This window comes from Cinclus cinclus, chromosome 1 (genome assembly GCF_963662255.1).
Source record: "Cinclus cinclus chromosome 1, bCinCin1.1, whole genome shotgun sequence".
Classification (NCBI taxonomy): Eukaryota; Metazoa; Chordata; class Aves; order Passeriformes; family Cinclidae; genus Cinclus; species Cinclus cinclus.
Window position 1 is genome coordinate 56,951,163 of NC_085046.1, and position 24,287 is coordinate 56,975,449.

The 24,287-nt window shown below is 42.1% G+C and overlaps 1 protein-coding gene across 1 annotated transcript in view; it reads left to right on the forward strand.

The window, feature by feature from the left end:
* TNS3 (tensin 3) overlaps nucleotides 1-24,287 on the forward strand; it is a 104,121-nt gene that overhangs the window by 32,213 nt on the left and 47,621 nt on the right. Inside the window, exon 12 of the mRNA XM_062498303.1 lies at nucleotides 16,763-18,013. Coding sequence (XP_062354287.1) covers nucleotides 16,763-18,013 — 1,251 coding nt within the window. The remainder of the gene's footprint in view (nucleotides 1-16,762; nucleotides 18,014-24,287) is intronic.

Below are 24,287 nucleotides of genomic sequence, written 5' to 3' on the forward strand. Positions count from 1 at the left end.
GTATCTGAGAAGTGTCTCCATGTATGCAATAAATGTTTCCATGGAGGCAGTAAATAACCAACGTTCTGGTATGCACCCATGTCATGTGATGAGATGGAATGTTTGACTTTTACTGAGACTTTTTTCTCCTGTTCAACCCAAAGTAAATAGCTGTTCCTTAGGGACGTGCCCTCTTATGTTGTTAAACACTTGTTTTTCCCAGAGGGCCCCTTCTATATTGCAAAACTCAAAAGTTGAAGGAAAACTGCTTGGTTTTGGTACCTTAACAGGAATGCAGATGACTACCAAAGAAAACGGAAGCTTTGATGCTATTTCTGGTGAGTGAAGTTGAAGGGCAAATTCCTAGTGTGAATAAATGTTAATTTAAGTTTTTAGTCACCAGTTGGATGCAGTATTCTTTGAGACAAACAGAAATTTGGCAGAAGGTAGGGCTAAAAAGGTGTCCTCTAGCAATTCTTCTCTATTTGACAGTAAAAGTAGAGAAGCCTATAGAAGAGATACAAATTTACACTATAAAATGCTTCAAGCTTGAAACAGTATCTGAAACATTGTAGAGTGTCTGCTTTTAAGTGATTTTTCCCAGAGAAAACGTAATTCTTCTATTTCTTGTTCTGTATGTTCTTTTCTTTAACAGATACAACGTAAATTAGTCCCCTTAATCATGAAGCTGACAAAGAGTCAAGAGAAAAAATAATATGAAATGGTTTCTTTTGTATGTTAGAAACATTGAATTTGTCTCTTTTAGGAATATGTCATAAGATATACTGGACACTTCATTGAAAGTCTTGAGTGTGTACTTAAGTGGTAAGCTGAGCTCCAGAACTTGACCTGTCCAGGTATTTTTCTGTTGAAAAATAGTTTTTTCCTTCTACCTAAACATATAGCCATATTGATAAGACAGCTTCTGAAGTGAGAAAAATTGTGCATTTTACTTAGTGCCCTGAGACAGTGATTTTGTTAGGCATCATTTGTCAGTTCTGCTGAGTTTAAACTTAGATAGAAAGAGAATCTCCCCCAAAATGCTGAGGGCCAAAGAGGAATAGTTCTAATCTAAATATTGAAAGTCTTATGTTCGAAGACAAGAAGAGATTAGAACCAGGGTTCCCTAGGCCCCTGGATTTTTTCCATGAACCTCCTGCCTGTCACTATTCTTCCATTCACATCTTCCATTTCTGGGAACACTTGTCTCCACACCCCCTGGTATCCATGTTTTTAACAGTGCACAGGTTTATCTGAAGCACAGGTTGCACTTGTTCAAATACATCCAAGCTTGCAGAGCTGATTTTTTGCTTTCAAAAGAAAAAAAAGCATTTTAATATTCTCCAATTTATTTCTGTCCTGTCTCAATAATAAGCAGTGTTGTTATCCCAAGGATTTATTAACTAGCCCTTTGTAAAAAGCTTTCATTACACTTCTAAACCCAAAGACCATAGGGTGAAATTTGAGTGGCTTAATAGATGTTAATGTAGTTTATGCAACATTTAAATATTCTCTGCAGTTCTCTGCGCAAAAGACCTCTCTCTTCAGCACAGCAGATTCAGATTGCAGAAACTAGGAGGAAGGTAACACATGTGACTGTGACTAGCATTAACTTAGGGGCCATGTAACACTGCTCTTTTAACAAAGTCTGTCTTTGCCTACGTTATATGGTTTTTCAGCTGGTTTGTATTTATCTTTTAGCATGTGCCTGTTTCTTTGTCATGTCAGCTACAATCTGTGTTTGTCAATGTTTTTAATTTAGACATTGATGTCCAAATCAATATCTCTTCCCATGTATAGATATGACAGGAGAAGCCTCCTCACCCAATTTTACAACCTGTTTAATGAACTAGGTTGAACAAAAGGTGATGCCTTAAGATTTTAGCTTTTATATTTTTCAAGTTCTGTACTGCATTAGTGCATATAAACTCCATATAAAGTGTTAGCTACTGTCCACACATTTTGGTCAGACAAAATAATTCCTCTAGGCCTGAAATTCAAGGACACACCACAGCCTCAGGTCCTGAAAAGTATAAAGAAAAGTGAATTGGGGGGGAGCAAACTGGGGGAATATGACTTTATTACCTGAAACTGTAATTGGAGGATTAACCCCTGGTATGCAAATAGACCAAACTTACATCTGTCTGAAAAACTAGTGACCATCATGCATTTTGGGTGTAGCTCCTTGGAGAGGCTTGATCTACCCTTGATGTTCCTGAAGGCCCTTCAGTAAATACATCTGCTTTTATTCTTTGAACTTTGTCTGGCCTCTGTTTCTAGGTAAGCTTGAAAAAGGCATCAGAGGCAAGCCTCTGCCACAGGCGTTTTCCTCCCCTGCACCTGCTTCCTGAACAACTCTTCCTCCTCCTTTTGAAGGCAATAGGGCATCTCACCTGTTTAGCTTCATTAGACAAGGAAAAATAACCTTCTTGATGTTAAACGTATCGGATATATTTTAACGCTGTACTTGCTTGATAGTAAAATTAGCATGGCAGCATCAGAGATTAAAACTGTAAGGAAAAAGCAATCCAAAATGCCTTAGTACAAATTAGGATTTGGTTCTTTCCTAAGACCAGAAGGAGAAGCAATTAAATCCCCACTCTATGTCTGCACCAGAGCATGCATACACTTAACTATGTACATTATGCGTCATATGTATATGTAAGTGTTTAGTCTGGTAAACAAAAGAAATGTGAATAGAGGGCATTATCAGTCATGATGCCATTTGTACATGATATAAGAGGTCACAGAATCATTGCATGTGCATGAATGAACTGGAATTAAGGTACCAAATTCATTATGATTGCCGAGTGACAAATCTCTGGGAAGACTACAGAACAAGAGACAGGTTTCTTAGGCCACCATGAAGCAGTAGAAATCCTTTTTCTGGTTAATCCTAAAGTAATCATATTGTTCTGACTGGGGGTAATTTCCGCCCTTTTGCTGGTCTTTTAACATCATGCACCTTTCCTTTTTTGGCTACGCTTCTTTCCTGTGACTCTCTTGGTCCTGCTTGGTGGTTTCAGCTGCAACACTCCTTTTATAAGATAATAATTTTGTGATGTTCATACTTTTCTCCCCATTGGCAAGAATGTTCTATAGATTATAAAGGCCTGATGAGTTTCTGGTTACAGCTTGTTCAAAATGTGTTTTTTTGTTATGGGGGTGCTTTGGTCAGGAAGGCTTGGTTTTATGACAAGTGCTAGTTTTTGAAGGAGAGCTCTTTCAGCAAATTTATCATGCTGGGATTTATTTGGACTATCCTGTAACTGTCAATTTTTTCAGTGTCTGGAACACTGGTTAATTAAACAATGTGTGTTAAGCTTCTGCCATTGAATCCTTACTGAAGAACTGAGGAAAGGCTTCTGCAGGAAGCATCTTCTGCAAACTGTGATATGTAGAGAGGGTTTTTTATTTCCTTGCATGCGTTTCCAAGATGGTGTTAGTACATGAAGAACCTCCTCATATATGTGGTGGTGGATTTGACTTTGGAAAAGAGCATAATAAAAGACTAGCTCTCCTGAGTACCACAGCTTTATATTTTAATGTCTGAATATTGAAAAGGTGCCTGTTACATTTAACAATAGGTACAGAGTAAAGCTTGATACTCTGTAAGTGGTTTTTAGCAGTATAGACCACAGGCACTTCTGATAGTAAATTGTGGTTGAATAAATTCTTCCAGACCAGGAGATCATATTTTTTTAAGCGACAGAAGAATTTCAGTACAAATAACATTAACAGCCTTCAGTGTAGTCAGCTCTAGTGCTTTGCTTGTTTTTTAATGTTAAGGGAAACTTTGCTAGATATAGTACAATTTGTTATCCATGTGTTCATCCCAGGAAGCTGTCCTGGGCACCTCTATCCCTGCTCTGGCAGTTTCACTTGTTAAGTGTTAAATATTTATCTGTGATTCCTTTTGCTTAAGGCTTAAGTTCTTTGCAAAGATTTTCCTGGACATCAGACAGCTTTGAATCAGACTGCTGTGCAATAAGAGGAAAGTGAGAGATGGTGTGGACTGCAGGTCTTCCTGCGTATTTATCATATCTACTCTAGATTCTGCATTCAAACATGGGCAGAATCCAAATGCTGAACAAGAGCACTAGTTTGAACTCCTTCCAGACTGAGTAGATGGAGGCAAGTTTAAGTAAGCAGAGGGAAGTTTTTTTTGTCAGAACCCAATCCTATTTCTTACTGCGGACATGCTCTCTCCAACTGTGAAAGTAGAAGTTGCATTATGACAGCTGGTTTTTATCATTTATGTTTTCTCTGTTCTTGGAATCCCAGGCAGAGGGATCTGTAGAGTTTCTGACATAGCCCAGAGCAGCGAGCTCTCTCTCAAATAGTACAGGCTAGATACTGCTTTTCTCATTTCAGCCTTGAAGAATGTTGCGTAAGCTGTTAGCCGTTTATGGAACTTGCTAAACTTCTGAAGCTCATCTAAACGTTTGTGTGTCAGGGTATTCCCTGTGTTCCTTTCAGTAAATACGCATAAAATATTCTTTGTATGAAGAACTTCTGTTCTTAAAGTCATATATGTACAGTAGAAGTTTCCCACCAGACACACATAATTTGTTATGTTAGTATATGCTTATGTTGAATGTGTGTAGACTATCTTCCAAATTTTTTACAAGAAATAAATACTATAATTATCTTATAAGGTTACCCCATATTGCTTCTACTATTTCTCTATTACTTGAAAATAAATGACAAGTCTTTTGAGTCCCAGTGCAAAATCCTTTTTAGTTCAATTAATTAGTTTGAAAATCAAAGAGCTCTGCTAAAAATACATGTTGAACTTCCTTTTCTGATGTATGTACTTAGAAACACCTGAAGATCAATTTATTGTGCCATGGAGTGCTGGAGCAATGTTATTACAAATGGCAATACTGTGGAACTACATGTTCCATACTTAAATAAAGGAGTAAATTCATTATGTTGACCTTTTAGACAGCCACTTTAAGCCTTTCACTGTGGTTCTGTACAGTTTTCAGCAACCATGTAGAGCCATCAGTGTTTTTCTGCTGCTTTATATTTGATTAACATAACTAATTTTTGCTGAAAGCCTAGCAGTGTAGTAAGAGAAATGCCATGACTCATGGTGTATATGCTGTTTCAGCTGTTAGAAAGAATAATCATGAATTCTGAACATCAAAATTTGGAGTCTACACTTGCAAATTATTGAAGTTTCCTGAAGCTGGACTTTTGATAGGATGTCTTGGTTTGAAAGACAGATGTTTGCTAAGGAAAGCAGAAGCTTCCCTTTGGACTGAAAAACAATGTGATTCTTCCGATTATTATAATTATAATTTTGGAATTAAGAGAGCTCTCAGGCAAAGATATGGGGGTAGGAATAACAGTTCTTTACTAGTATATCTGACACGACAAACAAGAACAACAACAGCTATGAAATTACCCACAAACAGAACAGTAACTCAGTCCCAGTGTTTTTTGGCTGCAGGCACCTTTTCCCTGAGCTGCAGTTCCCGGTGCTGGGGGCGGGCGGGTCCCGCAGAGCCGCAGGAGGGCTGGGGGTGATGGCAGCGCTGTCCCAGGGGGAGAGAGAGGGATGGAGAGAGAGCCCTCCGCTCACGGTGTGGGTCCCGGGGCTCAGCAGAATGCTGGATGGTGGTAGTTCACAGAGAGAAGAGAGCAGGGCATGGTCCGATAGTGGTTTCCCGATGCTGGGATGGCGGAGATGGAGGAGAAACGGCGATCGTCCTTCTCGTCCGAACTCCGCGGGGGAAATGGGCCGAGGCCCAGCCTTCCGCTTCCTCTTCTGGCTGTTTGAATCTCGCGGGGTTTCTCTCTTCCCTCCTGTGCCCTCCCCCTTGTCACCAGGACCCAGTCAACAGGTATCTTAGCATGACAATGGGGAAAATTCCACAGAGGGAAAAAGGGAGAGAACTAACCCTCAACATTATCCACCCCGAATTTTCCCCTACCATCATGCCAAATCAAATTAAAATCTTCAAATTATAGACATCCATACAGTTACAGATACAGGCACAGTATTGTACATAGTTCACCCTAAAACAAGGTCTCCTTGGGGTATGCATCTGGTCTTTCCATCCCTTTGCATGATCCACCAGGTACACCCTGGCCCTTGAGCAAAAACCACCCCCCGAATTGGATTGTCTTTGCTGGAGGCAGGGTTCACCCAAACAGTTTTTCCTAGCATACCTCTCATGTGCACCACTGGAACCTTGTCCCCATCTGGTGTTCTCAAGGGCTCAGACTGGGCAGGGCCTGCTCGATTAGTGGAACCTCGGGTGTTCACTAACCATGTGGCCTTTGGTAGATTAATCTCCCAGTTTTTGAAAGTCCCCCCACCCAGTGCCTTCAAGGTGGTTTTAAGCAGCCCATTGCACCGTTCCACTTTCCCAGCCGCTGGTGCGTGATAAGGAATGTGGTACACCCACTCGATGCCGTGTTCTCTGGCCCAGGTGCTTATGAGGCTGTTCTTGAAATGAGTCCCATTGTCTGACTCAATTCTCTCAGGGGTACCATGTCTCCAAAGGACTTGTTTTTCCAGGCCCAGGATGGTGTTGCGGGCAGTGGCATGAGGCACAGGGTAGGTCTCCAACCACCCAGTGGTGGCTTCCACCATGGTCAGCACGTAGCGCTTGCCTTGGCGTGTCTGAGGCAGTGTGATGTAGTCAATCTGCCAGGCCTCCCCATACTTATATTTGGACCACCGCCCCCCATACCAGAGGGGCTTCACTCGCTTGGCTTGCTTGATGGCAGCACACGTCTCACAGTCATGGATAACCTGGGAAATACTGTCCATGGTGAGATCTACCCCTCGGTCTCGTGCCCACTTATAGGTAGCATCTCTGCCTTGATGACCTGAGGCATTGTGGGCCCATCGAGCCAGGAACAACTCTCCCTTGTGTTGCCAGTCTAAGTCTATCTGTGACACTTCTATCCTTGCAGCCTGATCTACTTGCTCATTGTGTTGGTGCTCCTCATTAGCCCAACTCTTGGGGACATGGGTACCTACATGACGGACCTTTACGGGTAGCTTCTCTACCCGACTGGCAATGTCTTTCCACTCATCAGCAGCCAAGATTGGTTTTCCCCTACGTTGCCAGTTAGCTTTTTTCCATCTTTCCAGCCAGCCCCACAGAGCATTGGCTACCATCCATGAATCAGTGTAAAGGTAAAGCTTTGGCCACTTCTCTCTTTCAGCAATGTCCAGGGCCAGCTGAACGGCTTTGAGTTCAGCAAGTTGACTTGATCCACCTTCTCCTTCAGTAGCTTGTGCAACCTGTCGTGTGGGGCTCCATACGGCTGCTTTCCACTTGCGGTTCATCCCCACGATGCGACAGGAACCGTCAGTGAAAAGAGCGTAGTGAGTTTCATCTGCTGGCAGTTGGTTGTATGGCGGGGCTTCATCAGCCCGGGTCACTTGTTGTTGCTCCTCTTCATCGGCAAGACCAAAATTTTCACCTTCTGGCCAGTTTGTAATTATTTCCAAAATCCCAGGGCGATTTGGGTTTCCGATACGGGCGCGCTGTGTGATGAGGGCGATCCACTTGCTCCATGTGGCATCGGTGGCGTGGTGGGTAGAGGGGACCTTCCCTTTAAACATCCACCCCAGCACTGGTAGTCAGGGTGCCAGGAGGAGCTGTGCTTCTGTGCCAATCACTTCTGAGGCAGCTTGAACTCCTTCATAAGCAGCCAAGATCTCCTTCTCTGTTGGGGTGTAGTTGGCTTCAGACCCTCTGTAACTTCGGCTCCAGAATCCCAGAGGTCGGCCTCGGGTCTCACCAGGTACCTTCTGCCAAAGGCTCCAGCACAAGCCCTTGTTCCCGGCTGCAGAGTAGAGCACATTCTTCACCTCTGGTCCCGTCCTGACTGGGCCGAGGGCTACAGCATGAGCGGTCTCCTGCTTGATCTGGGCAAAGGCTTGCTGCTGCTCAGGGCCCCAGTGGAATTCGTTCTTCTTGCGGGTGACCAGGTAGAGAGGGCTCACGATCTGGCTGTACTCAGGAATGTGCATTCTCCAAAAGCCTATGGCACCTAGGAAAGCTTGTGTTTCCTTCTTGTTGGTTGGTGGAGACATCGCGGTGATCTTATTGATGGCCTCAGTGGGGATTTGGCGCCGCCCGTCTTGCCACTTTACTCCCAGGAACTGGATCTCTCGGGCAGGACCTTTGACTTTGCTCCTCTTGATGGCAAAACCGGCTCCCAGCAGAATCTGGATGATCTTTTCTCCTTTCTCAAATACTTCCATTGCCGTGTTCCCCCACACAATGATGTCATCAATGTATTGCAGGTGTTCTGGAGCTTCACCCTTTTCCAGTGCAGCCTGGATCAGTCCATGGCAGATGGTGGGGCTGTGTTTCCACCCCTGGGGCAGTCGGTTCCAGGTGTACTGCACGCCCCTCCAGGTGAAAGCAAACTGAGGCCTGCACTCTGCTGCCAGAGGAATGGAGAAAAATGCATTGGCAATGTCAATGGTGGCGTACCACTTTGCTGCCTTGGACTCCAGCTCATACTGGAGTTCCAGCATGTCTGGCACAGCAGCGCTCAGCGGTGGAGTCACTTCATTCAATGCACGATAGTCCACAGTCAATCTCCATTCTCCGTCAGACTTGCGCACAGGCCAGATGGGGCTGTTGAAGGGTGAGTGGGTTTTGCTGACCACCCCTTGGCCCTCCAGCTCACGGATCATCTTGTGGATGGGGATCACGGCATCTCGATTTGTCCTGTACTGCCGGTGGTGCACTGTGGAGGTGGCAATTGGCACTTGCTGCTCCTTCACCTTCAGGAGTCCCACTACAGATGGGTTCTCTGACAGTCCAAGCAAGGTGTTCAATTGCTTAATGTTTTCTGCCTCTACAGCAGCTATTCCAAAAGCCCACCTGAGTCCCTTTGGGTCTTTGTAATAGCCATTCCTCAGGAAGTCTATGCCTAGAATACACGGTGCCTCTGGGCCAGTCACAATTGGATGCTTCTGCCACTCTTTCCCAGTCAGGCTCACCTCAGCCTCCAGCAAAGTCAATTCCTGTGATCCCCCTGTCACCCCAGCAATAGAAACAGGCTCTTCCCCCACATGTTCTGATGGTATTAGGGTGACCTGTGAACCAGTGTCAACTAATGCCCTATGTTTTTGTGGCTCTGATGTACCAGGCCATTGGATCCACACCGTCCAAAAGACCCGGTTTTCCCGTGCCTCTCCCTGGCTAGAGGCAGGGCCCCTCTAGCACTGGTTATTATTTCCTTCCTGGGCATACATGTTGGAGGTTCCCTCAAGGGGATCTGACAAATCATCCTCCCTTTTGTAATACCCTGCATCTTGGTTATGGGAAGTTGAGGCTACCTTCACTTTAGTGGAGCTCCTTTGGTTAGTGTTTCCCTCCCTGAGTTGACGCACCCGCGCTGCCAGGGCAGAAGTGGGTTTCCCATCCCACCTTCTCATGTCTTCCCCATGGTCACGCAGAAAGAACCACAGGTCAGCTGGTGGGGTGTATCCTCTATCCCTAGCCGGGGGACGTTGGGCTCTAACTCTGGGATCTGTGACTCGCACTGGTGCTGCACTGACCTTCTTCATCTCCTCCCTCATCTCTCTCATCTCCTCTTTGAGTTCCCTAATCACAGCAGAGACCTGAGCCTGCATTGGGCCATTCATTATACTCTCAAAATTTCTGAGCTTATCGGCAACAGAACCCACTGTCTCGTGGTTGGTGTCAGCATTAATGGCTGCAGTGAATGTGGTGTATTGAGATGGCCCCAGGTGTGCCAGATTCCACAACATCTGCCCTGTGCACCTGACCTTGTCGGGGTCATTGTCATGTTGTCCACCCCTCCCAAAGAGTATCTCCAGTACTGCCACTTCTCTCATCTGTTGGATCCCCTCCTCAGCGGTCTTCCAGCACATTCTATGGTGGTGCTCCTGCATTCTCTCTCTATGGACAAACCTCTCTCTTACACTCATTAAAAGCCGCTCTCAGAGGGAAAGGGGGCCTGGTTCCCTTACGAATATGTGATCCACACCTGAGTCCTGGGTTAGGGGTCCCAAATTCCTTGCCTCAGTACCATCCAGCTGCACACCTGTACCCATAAGGTCCCAGACCCGCAGTAACCACGTTGTAAAAGCCTCACGGCCCCTTCGTACAACATCTTTACGCAGATTACGGAGACTCTCGTATGACAGGGACTCTGTGACGATCTCAACCTCTGGCTCCCCTGCTGGTTGTGAGGGCCCTGCTTTCTGGTCCTTATTATCCAGGTGCTTTGTTTTCACTTTAGACTTTCTAGTTTCCACAGGGGCAACTACTGCTGGCTGTGAGTTCCCTTGCAGTTCAGCTGGAACCTGGTGAGATGTAACATCTGTGGGTTCTACTGCTGCACCATCAGGTTCTCCCTCTTTAAGGCAGAGGGAGAGTTTCTCAAGAGCTGGGGAAAGGTACTCCTTCAGCATTTGGCCCATCTCCTTCACTAGAAACCCCACCCACTCTGGATGGTTCCTTTCTGAGGTGAGCTCTGGGGCAGAATCAGGCTCAGGGGCAACATCCTTAACCTCTGGGGCAGGCTCAGGCTACGGGGCAGAATCCTTAGTCTCTGTGGCAGGGGCAGAGTCAGGCTGTGGGGCACAATCCCTACTTCTCTGGGGACGTATCGGGGTTGTCATCCAAGTCAATCTCCCCTCATCTGAGAATGTTAAATAGAACAGGTTTACAAGGCCTATTAGCAATGTCAGCCACTGTATGATATTGTTACTACTTAGAAGAGATTTGAACCCTTCAAAAGCTGGTGGAGCAGACCCAAGAAACTGTGTAAGGGGTTGGGACAAAATTTTTCCTGGTGTCATATCCTCACAGTATGTACCATTATTAAAGTAACCCCAAAAACATACAGTTAGAGTGTGATAGCTCCGAATCCATGTGCCCACCTTCCAGAGGAAGTTAAAAATCCATGAATTTCTCACGTTATCAGCTCACAAAAGGAACTGGATAATAGTTACAGCAGCCTGAGTTATAGGACCCATGTTCAAGTAAGGGATTGCAAATGGGAGAGATAAAGCTGTGGCCACATGGAGCCCAAACCACGGTAAGCTGGACAACATGATGCCACCTAACACAAAACTGAGGTAACTCAAGAACTGTTATTTCTTTTTCACCCTTTCCTCTCAATGCCCTCGGGCCCCACGTTGGGCGGCCAAAATCTGTCCTGGTTTGAAAGACAGGTGTTTGCCAAGGAAAGCAGAAGCTTCCCTTTGGACTGAAAAATGTGATCCTTCCTTCCTACAGATTATTATGAGTTTGAAATTAAGGGAGCTCTCAGGCAAAGATATGGGGGTAGGAATAACAGTTCTTTACTAGTACATCTAGCAAGACAAACAAGAACAACAACAGCTATGAAATTACCCACAAACAGAACAGTAACTCAGTCCCAGTGTTTTTTTGGCTGCAGGCACCTTTTCCCTGAGCTGCAGTTCCCGGTGCTGGGGGCGGGCGTCTCCCGCAGAGCTGCAGGAGGGCTGGGGGTGATGGCAGCGCTGTCCCAGGGGGAGAGAGAGAGATGGAGAGAGAGCTCTCCACTCATGGTGTGGGTCCTGGGGCTCAGCAGAGTGCTGGATGGTGGCAGGTTACAGTGAGAAGGAGCAGGGCAGGGTCCGACAGCAGTGAGGATGGCTCCCGACGCTGGGATGGGACACAGACGGCGATCGTCCTTCTCGACCGAACTCCGCGGGGGAAATGGGGGGAGACCCAGCCTTCCGCTTCCTCTTCTGGCTGTTTGGATATCGAGGCGTTTCCCTCTTCTCTCCCCTTCACTCCCTTGCTACCAGGGCCCAGTCAACAGGTATCTTAGCATGACAATGGGGAAAATTCCACTGAGGTAAAAGGGAAAGAACCAACCCCCAACCTGCTCTTAATGTTGTCTGTGTTTCTTCTGGTAATCTAGCTAAGTGCAGGTATCAGTGTTGAGCCTCAGCCTGTATTCAAGCATGCTCAGTGTTAATGGTCCAAAATCACTGGCATGTCCATGGAGCTCTGGCTTATGAAGGAGCAAAGGAGGCCTGTAATTGGAGAAAGGGAAACAGCTGGGATTTTTTCCTCACAGAAGCAAAATGCAGTGAGATTAAAACTAAGTTTGCATCTTAAATGAGACTCATCAGTTTGCATTAGGAGTTTTTAATATACTTGTTCCTTTTCATGACTTTGAGGAAAATGTGGGATGTTTCCAATTTAACAGCAGTTCTGTATCGTCCCAAAAGAGAGAGCCCGTTCTCTGATTCTGGGAAAGTACTGCTAGCATACCTTGTGTTGTGTGCTTTGTGTCTTTTATCAGAGTCCTGACTTGTTTCATGTGCAACCATTTACTAATTTGTAAGAACAGCAACACTTGAACCAAAAAGTGTATACTTTCTGAATTAGGTTTGAACTTAACTTTTAACTCCTACATAAGCAATGCATAGGTAGATGTATTTTGGGGATATTAGAACCACTTTTATCCTTTGTTCAACTGAGAAGTCACTGAAGTGCTGACAGCATTGAAATAGAAGATGAGCATTGTCCAGGGGTACAGCTGTCTGGTGGTAATGCATGTGTAGATTTGGAATAATGTTTAGAGCAGAAGTTTGTGGGATGCTCTATGGTGAGATACAGCTGTTACTAAAGGAGGAGCTTACAGCTTCACTTCCCCTGGTTTGAGGTGATTCATTCCAGAGATGGAGAAGGTAAAGCCTTCTGGGATCTGGGAGCTTGAGAGCAGCAGCTGCTAGATAAAAGTTTTACTGCTACAGTATTTCCAGAAAGCTTTTCCTGCCTCAGAATTTTAGTAGTACAGAAATTCTTGAAGGTGTGGATGACTGTCTAGCCTGATTGGTTAGTGCAGGAGAACAACTTTTTCTAGCAGCTGTTTATTTTGGGAAGAATGATGTCAATGATGTAAAAACTGAAATTCACTCACTTTGTTTGGATATTGAAATAGACTGTGAAAAGAACCACTGTAAGGGAACAGCTTTTATACTGAATTACCTTTTCAGCCAACATGTTTCCACTCCCCCTTAGCTGCAGTAGTTCTGATTTCATTGAACTTGATTGCCTCCTCCGGCTCCTCCCTTGTGTTTACATTTTCATTTGCTTTTTCTGGCTGATACAAGTCTCATGATTCTTTAACAAGACTACTTACCTCCAGGAGCAGAAACAGTCACTGCAGCTCAAGCAGCAGGAATAGAGACATTTCTGGCCTTTTTAAGCTCGGGGATTTGGCCTAACTTGGGTTTTCCTATGTGCAGAGTTTTGCTTGGAGAATGTTAGTTGATATAAAGCCAGTGATTGACTATTGCAGAAAATTCCTGGTCATGCCTAGTAAAGAGGTAAGTAGCTTTGTTGTGGTTCAAGAGCTGGAAATAAAAACCGCATGTGTTTTTCTATGGATTTTGTAGGAGTTACACAGGAAGAGTTTGTAAGGAATCAAGGCCTGTCTTTGTTAGAGAGGGAGAAGGGAAAAGACAAGCACACATAAAAAAGATTTAACTTTAAAAGAATGCAGCTCAGGACTTGTCCAGGTTTGCCTAAAGGCAAAAATATTTATTTATGAGGTTGATAAAAGATAATCCAGATCTTCTGTTATGTTTCCTGCTGCAACATGAAGAAGGGTACAATTTGGAAAAGTTTGTGTATTTGCAATCATCTTTCTGTTCAGGCATACTGGATCAGAACAACTCTTGCTGAATTTGTGTTGTATGAGTTTCCCTAGCTCAGTTTCATTTGTGTATGTTTTCCCAAGTGATGAATGGACAGCAGGTAGCTGTTGGGACAAGTCAAAAGGCTTAGAGACTGAAATATTTTTAACTCACAAGCCTGCCTTTGGGTATTTGGATTTCAAGGAGGGAAGTTCCAGGAAAACACAGGCTTTTGGAGGATTTCACTAAATTTGGTATGTGTTAGTATTGCAGGTCCTAATTTTTAAATAAGTTGCTCTTTGTGTGTCCGGTAGGGGAGTGAAAATATACATGTAACCTTTGCTCTGAGATTTTCAGTTGCAAGAGAGTCCCTGATACTGGGGGCTCTGTGTGTGTGTGTGTGTGTATAATTCAGATTCAGCATGGGAATGTTATTGGGCTTCAGCCTGGGCAGTTCAGAGAGTTGGAACAGCCCCTGGGAAGAGTGGTCAGGTTGAAAGATAGTGGTTCTTTGGTTTAGTTAATTGAATTCCAGCATTTCTTAGGTCACCTCTGTTGTGATCTTGTTTTTTCACAGCTGTGTTACTCCTGCATTTTAAAGTGTGTTGTTTGGAAAAAATGGTAGCAGGGATTGAGTTGTGCATGAAGATGAGGTATTGAATTTATAAGGTCTCTGCGATACCACTGTTTAGCAAGGTGTAAAGGATGAAATTTTTCGCTGCTGTTATATTTTTCTCATCTTCTTTTGTCAAAACTGTTCCCTGCCTATATCCATAGCTTTGCTTTTACGATTAAGTTGGTTATCACCTTTTTTGGGAAACACATGGATGATGATTAGGGTAAAGTGAAATCCAAAAGTCTTAGTGCAGAGGTGTTCTAAAATTGTTTCAGAAAATATGTTTAAGACAAAAGTAGAATATGAAATAAAGATGTTATATAATAGAACAACTGAAAACCCTTGTATTTTGTAGACTTGTACTATTTATATAGTTAATTTGTCCTACTTTTATGAACAAACAAACCATATATGTATAAAGCTTTAATATATTTGTGGTTGAATATATTTATAGTTTATATAGCTGAATAAGACCAAGTGCAAAGTGCTGCACTTGGGTTGAGGGATCCCCCAGTATCTGTGATGAACAGACCAAGAACAGCCCTACTGAGAAGGACTTGGGGGTGCTGGTGGTTGAGAGGCTGGACATGACACAGCAACACGGTCTTGCAGCCCAGAAAGCCAGATATGACCTGGCCTGTATCAAAAGTAGTGTGGGCAGCAGCATGAGGGAGGTGATTCTCTCCCTCCACTATAGCAAGATCCTGCCTGCACTACTGCATACAGCTATGGGGTCCCCAGCAAAGGAAGCAAGACTCAGAGGAGGCCTCCTAGTTGTTTGGAAGGATGGATGGTTTTCCTTATCTTCTGTGAGGAAAGGCTGAAAAAATTGGGTTTGTTTAGTCTGGAAATTAGAAAGGAAAAAAGGGGTAACCTGACTACAGCCTTCTAGTACCTGAAGGGAGCCCACAGAAAAGATGGAGAGATTATTTACAAGAGTATGTAGTGACAGGACAGGCTTTAAATTGAAAGAGGAGAGATTTAGATAAGATATAAAGAGTAGATGGTGGAGAAACACTGGAACAGGCAGCACAGAAAAGTTGTGGATGCCTCATCCCTGGGAGTGCTCAAGGACAGGTTGGATGGAGCTTTGAGCAACGTGGTCTAGTGAAAGGTGTCCCTGCCCATGGCAGGGGGTTGGTACTAGTCGATGTTTAAGGTTCCTTTGCAGCACAAATCATTCCATGATATATTTTATGATGATAGTTAATATAAAAAACTCTAAATTAATCTAAGAATGCTTTCTGAAACTAAGCAAATTAGAAATTAGTTTTGTTATGTGCAATAGGCATCTTATTTTCACAATTAGAAGCTGCACGTTTGAATATCCAGGCTCCTCCAGAGCAGCTGGATTTTTGTTGAGTTCTGAGTTTCATTCTTTCTTACCTGTTTATGTTGTAGAATGGTATTTTTTGGTTCCTGGAAAGGCAGCTGTCTATTAGAGCAAATTGTCTAGTTGATTCTGGAACTAAAGCAGATGAAGCTGATGGTTACCTTTGAGAAAAGTCTGCCCGTTCCTAAATTACAATGGTTTAATTTTCTTAATCTCAAACCATTCTCAGACTATGGGTAGGAAAAAGTTTTTCAGAATTATCTGCTTAAAATAAATACTCTGGTAAATGAGCATTTTACGTCCTTTGAAAGTGGTACTACTTTACATTCTTGGCTTTACAGACACGAGACATATTTATTCTTAAAACTTTTCTTGAGAAATAGAATTGTGCACATTTTCAGCACTTGATAAAAATTCAGTAGCTGTACTTTGACCTCATGTTGGTCTAACCTGTGTGATGTGTTAGGTGTGATGTGTTAGATGGGAGCAAGACAAATACAGTTACTTCCATGGAGACTTGCACTTAAGTTCATTAGTCCTTTTTTGAAACAAAAACATGACATGCATACCAGATCCTCCATATATGTAGAAATGTCATACTCTTAACATTTACTTGCGCCTTCCTTTATGAAGAGGCTTTATGTACATTCCCAAGGACTGTAGCTGTGATTAAAAGCTTGTTTCCTTGCACCACCAAAAAAAAGGAGAAAATTATTCTTTGTAGTATAGTCATACCATCAAGTAAAAATTGTCTGTAATATTTATATATTAAATCATTGTATTGTTAAAGTATAATAGTTACAAAATACAGATTTTAAAGGCAAGTATTGCTGGTAGGTTTCTACCATTCTTGCTCTGAATGGAACACATAGTAGCTACCTCTCAAATTTCTAGTACTGCAATAGTGGGATTAGTATGAAGAGTTTGTGGAGCTGTAAATATGCATTCAAAACAGCATAAAAGGAGAGGATTTTATTTGATCTTGAGCTAAAAAAGGCATATTGTATTTCCATCAAGAAAAGCGTTGTAAAATTAAAGAAGATAGTGTCATTGGTATTTGCTGTGGTTAAAGAGTCAATTTGGTTTTGCAGAATAATACCTTTAGTGTTAATAATATTGGTGGCATGACACTAGTCAAAGCCCTTATATGATGCTTCATCCTTATCTCTCCCTTTCATTTTTGCTTATATCTCCACAGTGCTGCATACCCAAGGTCCCATTGATGGCAGTCTGTATGCAAAAGTGAGAAAGAAGAGCTCTTCAGATAGCAACATCCCTGGTGTTGCTCAGGGTGTTCATGTTACAGGCAGTCCTGATCACAGTGATCATACCCTGTCTGTCAGTAGTGATTCAGGACACTCCACAGCTTCCGTCAGAACAGACAAGACTGAGGAACGCCTTGTCCCAGGAGGTAAACGGGGTTTGAGCCCACAAGAAAAGGCAGAACTGGACCAACTACTTAGTGGCTTTGGTCTAGAGGATTCTGTCAGCACCACCAAGAATATGACTGATGCTCAAAGCAAATACAGTGCTACTCACCACATAGTACCAGGTCAAGTCAGCATGAATGAAGTCACCAAAATAAAGGACAGGGAGACTGATATTCTGGATGACGAAATGCCTAATCATGACCTTCACAGTGTGGACAGCATTGGGACTTTGTCTTCCTCAGAAGGGCAGCACTCCACCCACCTAGGGAACTTCAGTTGCCACAAAAGCAGTCAGAACTCACTTCTTTCAGATGGCTTTGGAAGTAATGCTGGGGAAGAGCATCACAATGCTTTTGCTGCAGACCTGGGAATTGGTGTGGATTCCTTCTATGAGAGATCATTTGGAAGCACTGAGCCAAAGTCAACTGAACAATTGCAACAGAATCCTTCTGTCTCACCCCATCCACAAGCCTATGGCCCAAGTAACTACTCCACTCAGACCTGGGTACGCCAGCAGCAGATGGTCACTGCTCACCAATATGGTTTTGCCCCAGAGAATGAAATTAGAGTTGGTATTCATAGCACTGTGGAAAATTTGGGCAGTGTCCAGAGCCAGTCCCAAGTCCCAGATGCCCCAACACGTGGCTCTAGCAGCAGAGATGCTGTGCAGAGAGGGCTAGGAAGCACACAGGGTGCTGCAGAAGCTGAAGAACATGCAAGTGCTGACAGTTTTAAGTCAAGGCAAATGCCTCAGCGGAACACAAATGGCCTGGATTTAGGACAAAATGCTGGGGACTTAGCAGCTTCTCCAACTTTGGATATTGATCAGTCTATTGAACAATTGAACAGGCTGATCTTGGAGTTAGACCCTACATTTGAACCTATCCCAACCCGCATTAACACTCTCACCAGTGACAGAAAACAAGTAAATGGCTTCAACAGCCTTGATGTACATATGAATAGTAGTTCTGGCTTCCATGACAAATTAGAGGTCACAAACAGGAATCCCTCCGGACATGGTAAGCTGTAATACTTTCTGAAGATAATGTTCTTTCTAGCATCTGTGTTCATTATATGGTGCAGCAAGACCCCCAGATCATTCCTTAAAACTTTGACGATGATTATCGAGGGATTCTTTCTGATGCCCTTTTCATGTAATCTTCCAAGATAAGGAATCAGATTGAAGTAAGATAACTGAGTTTTGCAGGTACTCGCCTTTTTGCTTGAAAAAAGTGCTGTTCAGCAAGTTCTTACCAGTTATAGATTATCTGTTGGGATTTTTTTGCTGCTGTGAATTTAAGCTGTAAGGGAGCAGAATTTGTACATTGTGGCATTTTTAGAAGACATCGGTGGTGTACGTTTTTCATTATTGCTATTTCCATTTAAATTAGGAGAAAAAGTTCCAACAACTTTATCTTCAAATATAGCGTAATGATGCTGGAATTAAATTTCTATGCAGTGGTTTCACAAATAATGTAATATTTGCCAGTAAAGTATTTTAAGACATGCTTTTTTGGAAAGTTTTTTGTTTAAAAATGTACAAGACACAGTGCTTGCTTGTTACCTCTGACTCTGAAGTGATTACAGCTGGTGGAATAAAATATGCAATACTTGCTGACTATGTTGCCTAAGTAATGCTACTAGAGCTAACAGCTTTGCAAAAGGATCAGTAATCTGCCTCTGGCTAGGTCCACTAAACCTATTATTAATGGTCTACCTAAAATTTGTGACAAATAAGCTTTCGCCTGTCCTACTGTCATGTTTGAAACTTTTATGCGGTCTAATTTCTCTGGCAAAACATATGCCCTTGCCTCCTTTTCTCCCCTTCCATCTTCCTCTTCCTCTACTTCTTGTCTTCAGTCATGGTGTAATGAAAGACTTGCTTGTGTCCCCAGGATGTGACTGAGTATTAGCCAACATGACAGAAGATAACCCATGGCCTCACTTGACACAAATGAGTTGCTTCAGCTAAACCATTCAGTGATGAATATGACTAACTAATGTGTGCTGTCTGTTCATGGGCAGGCCTGTGTGATCAAGGATGGTGATTCTTACAGGGAAGGTGAAATCACAGTTCTGTGTTTAGGAGGGTAACTGAGGACTGAAGAAGTTAAAAAATCCATGACTAATAAATATGAGATGCCTTGCTGCTTATTTTTAGTACACAAAACGTATTTCGTGGCATTAGCTTGTAATTCTCCTGAATCTTTCCAAATTATTAGCTGATGGACAAATTGAGATTTTTCCAGCAGGAGAGAATTCTTCTCTTTATATACAGAAAATCTAGTGAAGGGGGATAAAGAAATATAGAATAAGCCACCTTTTACAGTTCTGTGTTTGAATAGATGAAGCTTAAAAGAGATACTTGAAATTTTCTCACAGATTCTGGTCATCTCAAAGGAAGTAGGAGTCACTGTAATTTCGCTTCCATTTTTACCATCAGGTAAATAAAGACGAGTAAAATAATTCTACTTGGGGAATGATCTGGAAGAGGATTTATTTTAAAGAATTATATTATGGAATTTCTGTATTTAAGGGAATAAAATATAAATGTATAGGCAGCATTTAAAATCCTGGATATTTGAGGGGAGGTATCAGGGCACAGTAGAAGAGCAAAGACCTTAGTAGTCAGGAACATAAGAATAGCCCTAATTAGACAAAATTTTAAAAATAATTTGTATAGCTTTAGAACAATAATAATTTTTTAAGTTTGTGTTTATGTCAAGTGCTAAAATGTTCCATTCCCGACTTCTGCAAGTAACATCCAGTTTATACTGGAAAGAGCTTGATTTTAAAACTACTCAGGGTTCCAGAGGTAAAACAGCAGATATATGTGGCATGCTGCCACCCCTGCTTGAGACTAGGAGGTCACTAGCACTTACAGATTTTCTAAGTGCTGTAGAATTTGTTTATTTGCATATCTGGACTTGCCCACTGAAATATACAGAATCATATATTTATTCATTCCTGGTGTGCACAAACCAGCATGGGGAAAAAGCAATTTACCTGAATGAATGTTAGGAATGAAGAGCACTGGAATGTTTGACCCTATATACACCACTGTTCAGAATCACTGGATTGAGAACTGGCTGCATGTCAGGTTGCAGAGGGTTGTGGTCAGTGGCACAGTTTACAGATGCCTGTTATTCAGGAGTCTGAATCCAGTCTTGTTTTTAGTTGCTTGGATGAAGGGGTAGAGTGCCTCCTCAGCAAGTTTGCTGATGCATAAAGCTGGGAGGAGTGGCCGTACACCAGAATGTGATTAATGTGGTTTATCTTACCTTGGAGTAAACTTGTAGAATTTCATATAATTAGGATAAGCAGGGGAACATCCAAGGCACTTAATTAGCTGTTGAAACTAGTGCATCACAGGAGCTGTAGCTGATAGCACAAAGAAATGCTGGCTGCCACGGGGATGAAGAAATAGCCATTAATAATGGGTAAGAAAAAACAACAGTTGCTCACAATGGCTGATGTTACCAAGTCAGGTTTTAGAGGGAGCTCTATACTCTGTGACTTAAACAGTCCTTGACCTAACAAGTATATTAATAGAGTGAATTAGCCTGTGATAAAGGGAGTTGGCAGATCAGGTCTGAATGGTCTGAGTGAGGTTGATGGGACGAATGAGACATTCTGCATGGATCTCTCCGTTGCGAGGAGTGACCAGTGCTGGAAGTGAATGGGATCAGTGTGATGCATGGTGTGTGTGCATCTAACTTGAGGGTCGTGTTATGGGAAGATGGTGGAATTACCTGGTATCCTGCATGAGTGCGCAGAAAATATATGCCCTAAAAGGCGTATGCATGTATCCAGTGCCCTGCAAACCCAGAAGAATGTGCAAAGGAATGAAATGTGTGTTATCTGGGATGTACATTGTGGTGCATTCTTGCTTCTGTTTGCTCATATGGTTCTGCACTGACTGATAGATAGGCAACCACCTGTCCTTTCATGCTTTTTCCTAGATGTTTTTATACATATGTATCCTTAGCATAGGTCAACCTGGCACAAACTACTCACTGCCCATGCAGCAGAGTTCTGGGTTCTGTCTGAAGTTGTCTTGTGTTAAGTGCTTAGCGTTTTTGGATCACTGAATTTCTTTTTGCTAGGAAATATCTTTATGAACCATGCAGAACAATAGCTGATGACCTTTTCTCTCCTTCATTGTCATCAGAGGTGAATCACTGCACTGCTTATTAAGATTTCTCAAATTTTTATTTTTTACCTGAGCTGAGTTATGCAGAGATGAGTTTCTGGTAGTGAATGAAGCTGCCATATATTAATAACACAGTTCTGCAGTAGTGCTTAATTTTAAAATACAGGATGTTTCTAGCATGAAGAAATTTTTATGTGTATATAAGCTTTTCTCTGCAGCCTTATGTTCCCTATTTATTTCACTCTCTGTGCATTCTTTTATACCTAATAACACATGACCTCAGTCTACTGCTAAATACATTTGTAAGACTTATTTTCTCTAATCAGACATCTTCTGCCACAAGGCTTATGCTTATTCAGTAAAAAAAGAAAGCTAAATCAATGTTTTGCTTCAACCTACAAAACTGTAAAAGCAATAATCTGTTAATAAATGTAGAAAACTGAAAACTTTTTACCCATTTTCATTATAGCCTGCCATGATTGTCACCCATGTCTCATCTGTGTACCCCATCTTTTGATTGTTAAAATGTAACAGTTTGCATCTTCAGAAAAATACTAGATGCAAGTGAGGAATTATGTGATCAAGAGAAGGCAGAACACATAAAAACACAAGCATTCAGTCTTTAGGGCAGCCTGTTTCAATTACTGTGACCAAGAGATGCATTTCTATCTAAATTTGCCAGCATGAGGAAGAGGGGGACTGTATTTTCCATAAGGTTGAAATTATATTGTTGCTCTCAGGTAATTCTAGTTCTTCATGCATGAGTTAAGGTATTTGAAATTACCCTCTCAAAACTTCCCTAGGTTGCCTACTGTAGGAACAACACAGATACACAATTCATACAGCTTTATATTTTGCTTGGAGTTTATCAGCTCAACACAGAATTGAGCATTAAACAAAGCCTACCTCTCTCAAAAGAAAAAAAAAAAAAAGAAGGCAAAATGAATAAAAGCAAGGTGGCTTAGCATCTGATTACATGTCTGGAATGCCTTCACAGATCTTTCCTCTGTCAAAAATAAACCTTTGGAGATGGCCCAAGATACAGTATCATAAATCATATTACAGTGTCTCTACAGACAAAGGAGAGAGGAAGAAACCCTTTTTGCATACCTTTGAAAAGCATTGAACTGTTACAGATGTTCCCATTTACTCTGCTGTTCTGTGGGTAAGCACAGTCCCTCTGAAAAGTTGTGAAGTTAGAGTGAAATAAAGCTTGTCCAACTTCGTACCTGCCTTATTTCTATGTACAATACACTACAAAACTTGTAGCTTCCATTGCACAGGAAAATTTTGGTACCTGACTTTGGAGTTAATTTTACAATTATGAATTTTACAATTTGAATTTCTAGGTAAATTAAAGGTAGAAATTGAAATTTTAAGTTATTACTGAACTAGAGTCTGTTTTTAAACTGCATTAAATAAATTTTTAGCTACAGTTGAAAATTGAATTTTAGTTACATTTAGTAGCACAAAATTTTTAAATTTATGTCATGTACTTACTCCACAAATTTTTATCAATTTTGTAATTTTCAGCATGTGGGCCTGAGCATACCATCATTATGAACTCCCTCTAAGGGTTTGGAGATACCAGTTTGGATTTTGCACCAGGCTTGCTCCCTATTCTTAGCATAATGTAATTGGGCTATGAAACTAAAGTGACAGACCTGCAAAGCTGCCGTGTCCTATGCTTGATGGTCTGCTTGAATTTGGGATAGAGTTTAGACCTTTTCATTTGCTTGTTAGACTAATTGGTTATAAAGAGTTTACATTCCTAGTCTACTAGCTGTTAAAATTTGGATAAAAACCAGTTTTTTTGTTAATCATTGCTAATTATTGGGTATTTTTCAAGAATAAAGGAATTTTCTGACTTCAGCAGCACTATGTGTTGCATTTTAGAAAGGATAAGGCATTGAATGTATCACAGGCACATCACAGTTGGCTTTTGGTCTAATTGATACCTTTGAAAGAGTGTTCTTGTAGATCCCGGAGTCTGAAAGTTTGAGCATATCAGGATCCTTGTTTAGTACTTGCATCACAAATCCACCAAGGTCATTGGTTCAGTCCTCGTACTTCACTTAAGATTTGGACTCTGTGATCCTGCTGGGTCTCTTTCAACTCAGAATTTTCTGTGTTTTTGTTTTTCAACTGGCTATATATTTGATTATCCTTTTTCCACCACAGCTCAAATTTTGTCTTGCTGTCTTTGAACATAGTTTTTCTTTCAGTATGTAATACTGATTGTAAAGCTGATTCTAAATTATTAAAGAAGATTTGCTATGGTTTAAGCATAAAGCTGTCTTGAAAGCTTGATCACGGATCCTAAGCCTTCTTTAAAAATCTTAGACTTTGTAGAAGATACATGGTGGCAGAGAAGGAGATCGCTTTTAGTTTGGATGGTATTGTTGGTAACATTTTTAGTATGTGGGATAGTCCCTGAATGCTCCTCTATTAGAAGTTAACTTATGGACTTGGCTTTTTCCTTGTTGCATTCTTAAGCCTCATGTTGGATTGAATCTCCTTGTTTCACAGTAATTGATAGGTCTTTTTAAAATGCTGTATAGGCATTGACATCTGGAATTTCTGCAGTGCTAACACAGCTCTCCCCAGTGTTATTTCAGCCTTCATGACTTCTGCTGAGGTCTGTGAAAGGGACACTGGAAAAACAGTGGAAATTTTCACTGTTCCCTTGACAACAGAGCCCGCATTTTATTGCTGTGTGTGTAGAACTGGTAGAGAGCTTCTTATGTCATGATAGCTTTCCACACCAGTTGGAGCTGTGATAAAAAACTCACTTGAAGTGTAAGCACTTTGTCTTTTCCTCTCTGTGTATAACATGCTTGTACATAGTGAGGAATTCCAGCTTGCCTATCTGCACAGTTTAAATTGTCTTGATTGATTGATGAAGCATACATCCTAGTAAGTTTTCCTTTAGTTTGCTCAAACAATATGTCATTTTCTTAAACCACCTAAAAGTTTGTCAGATTTTCTTGACTGTATAGATGTTATCCATTCTAACCCTCTTGTGAAGGGCTAGAATTGAAATGAATTGCAGATTCCAAAAATCCTGCTGGGCAATAAAGGAAGTTAAGTAAGCAAGAAGCTGCCTGTGAAATAATACAGTTAACACTGCTTAAACTATA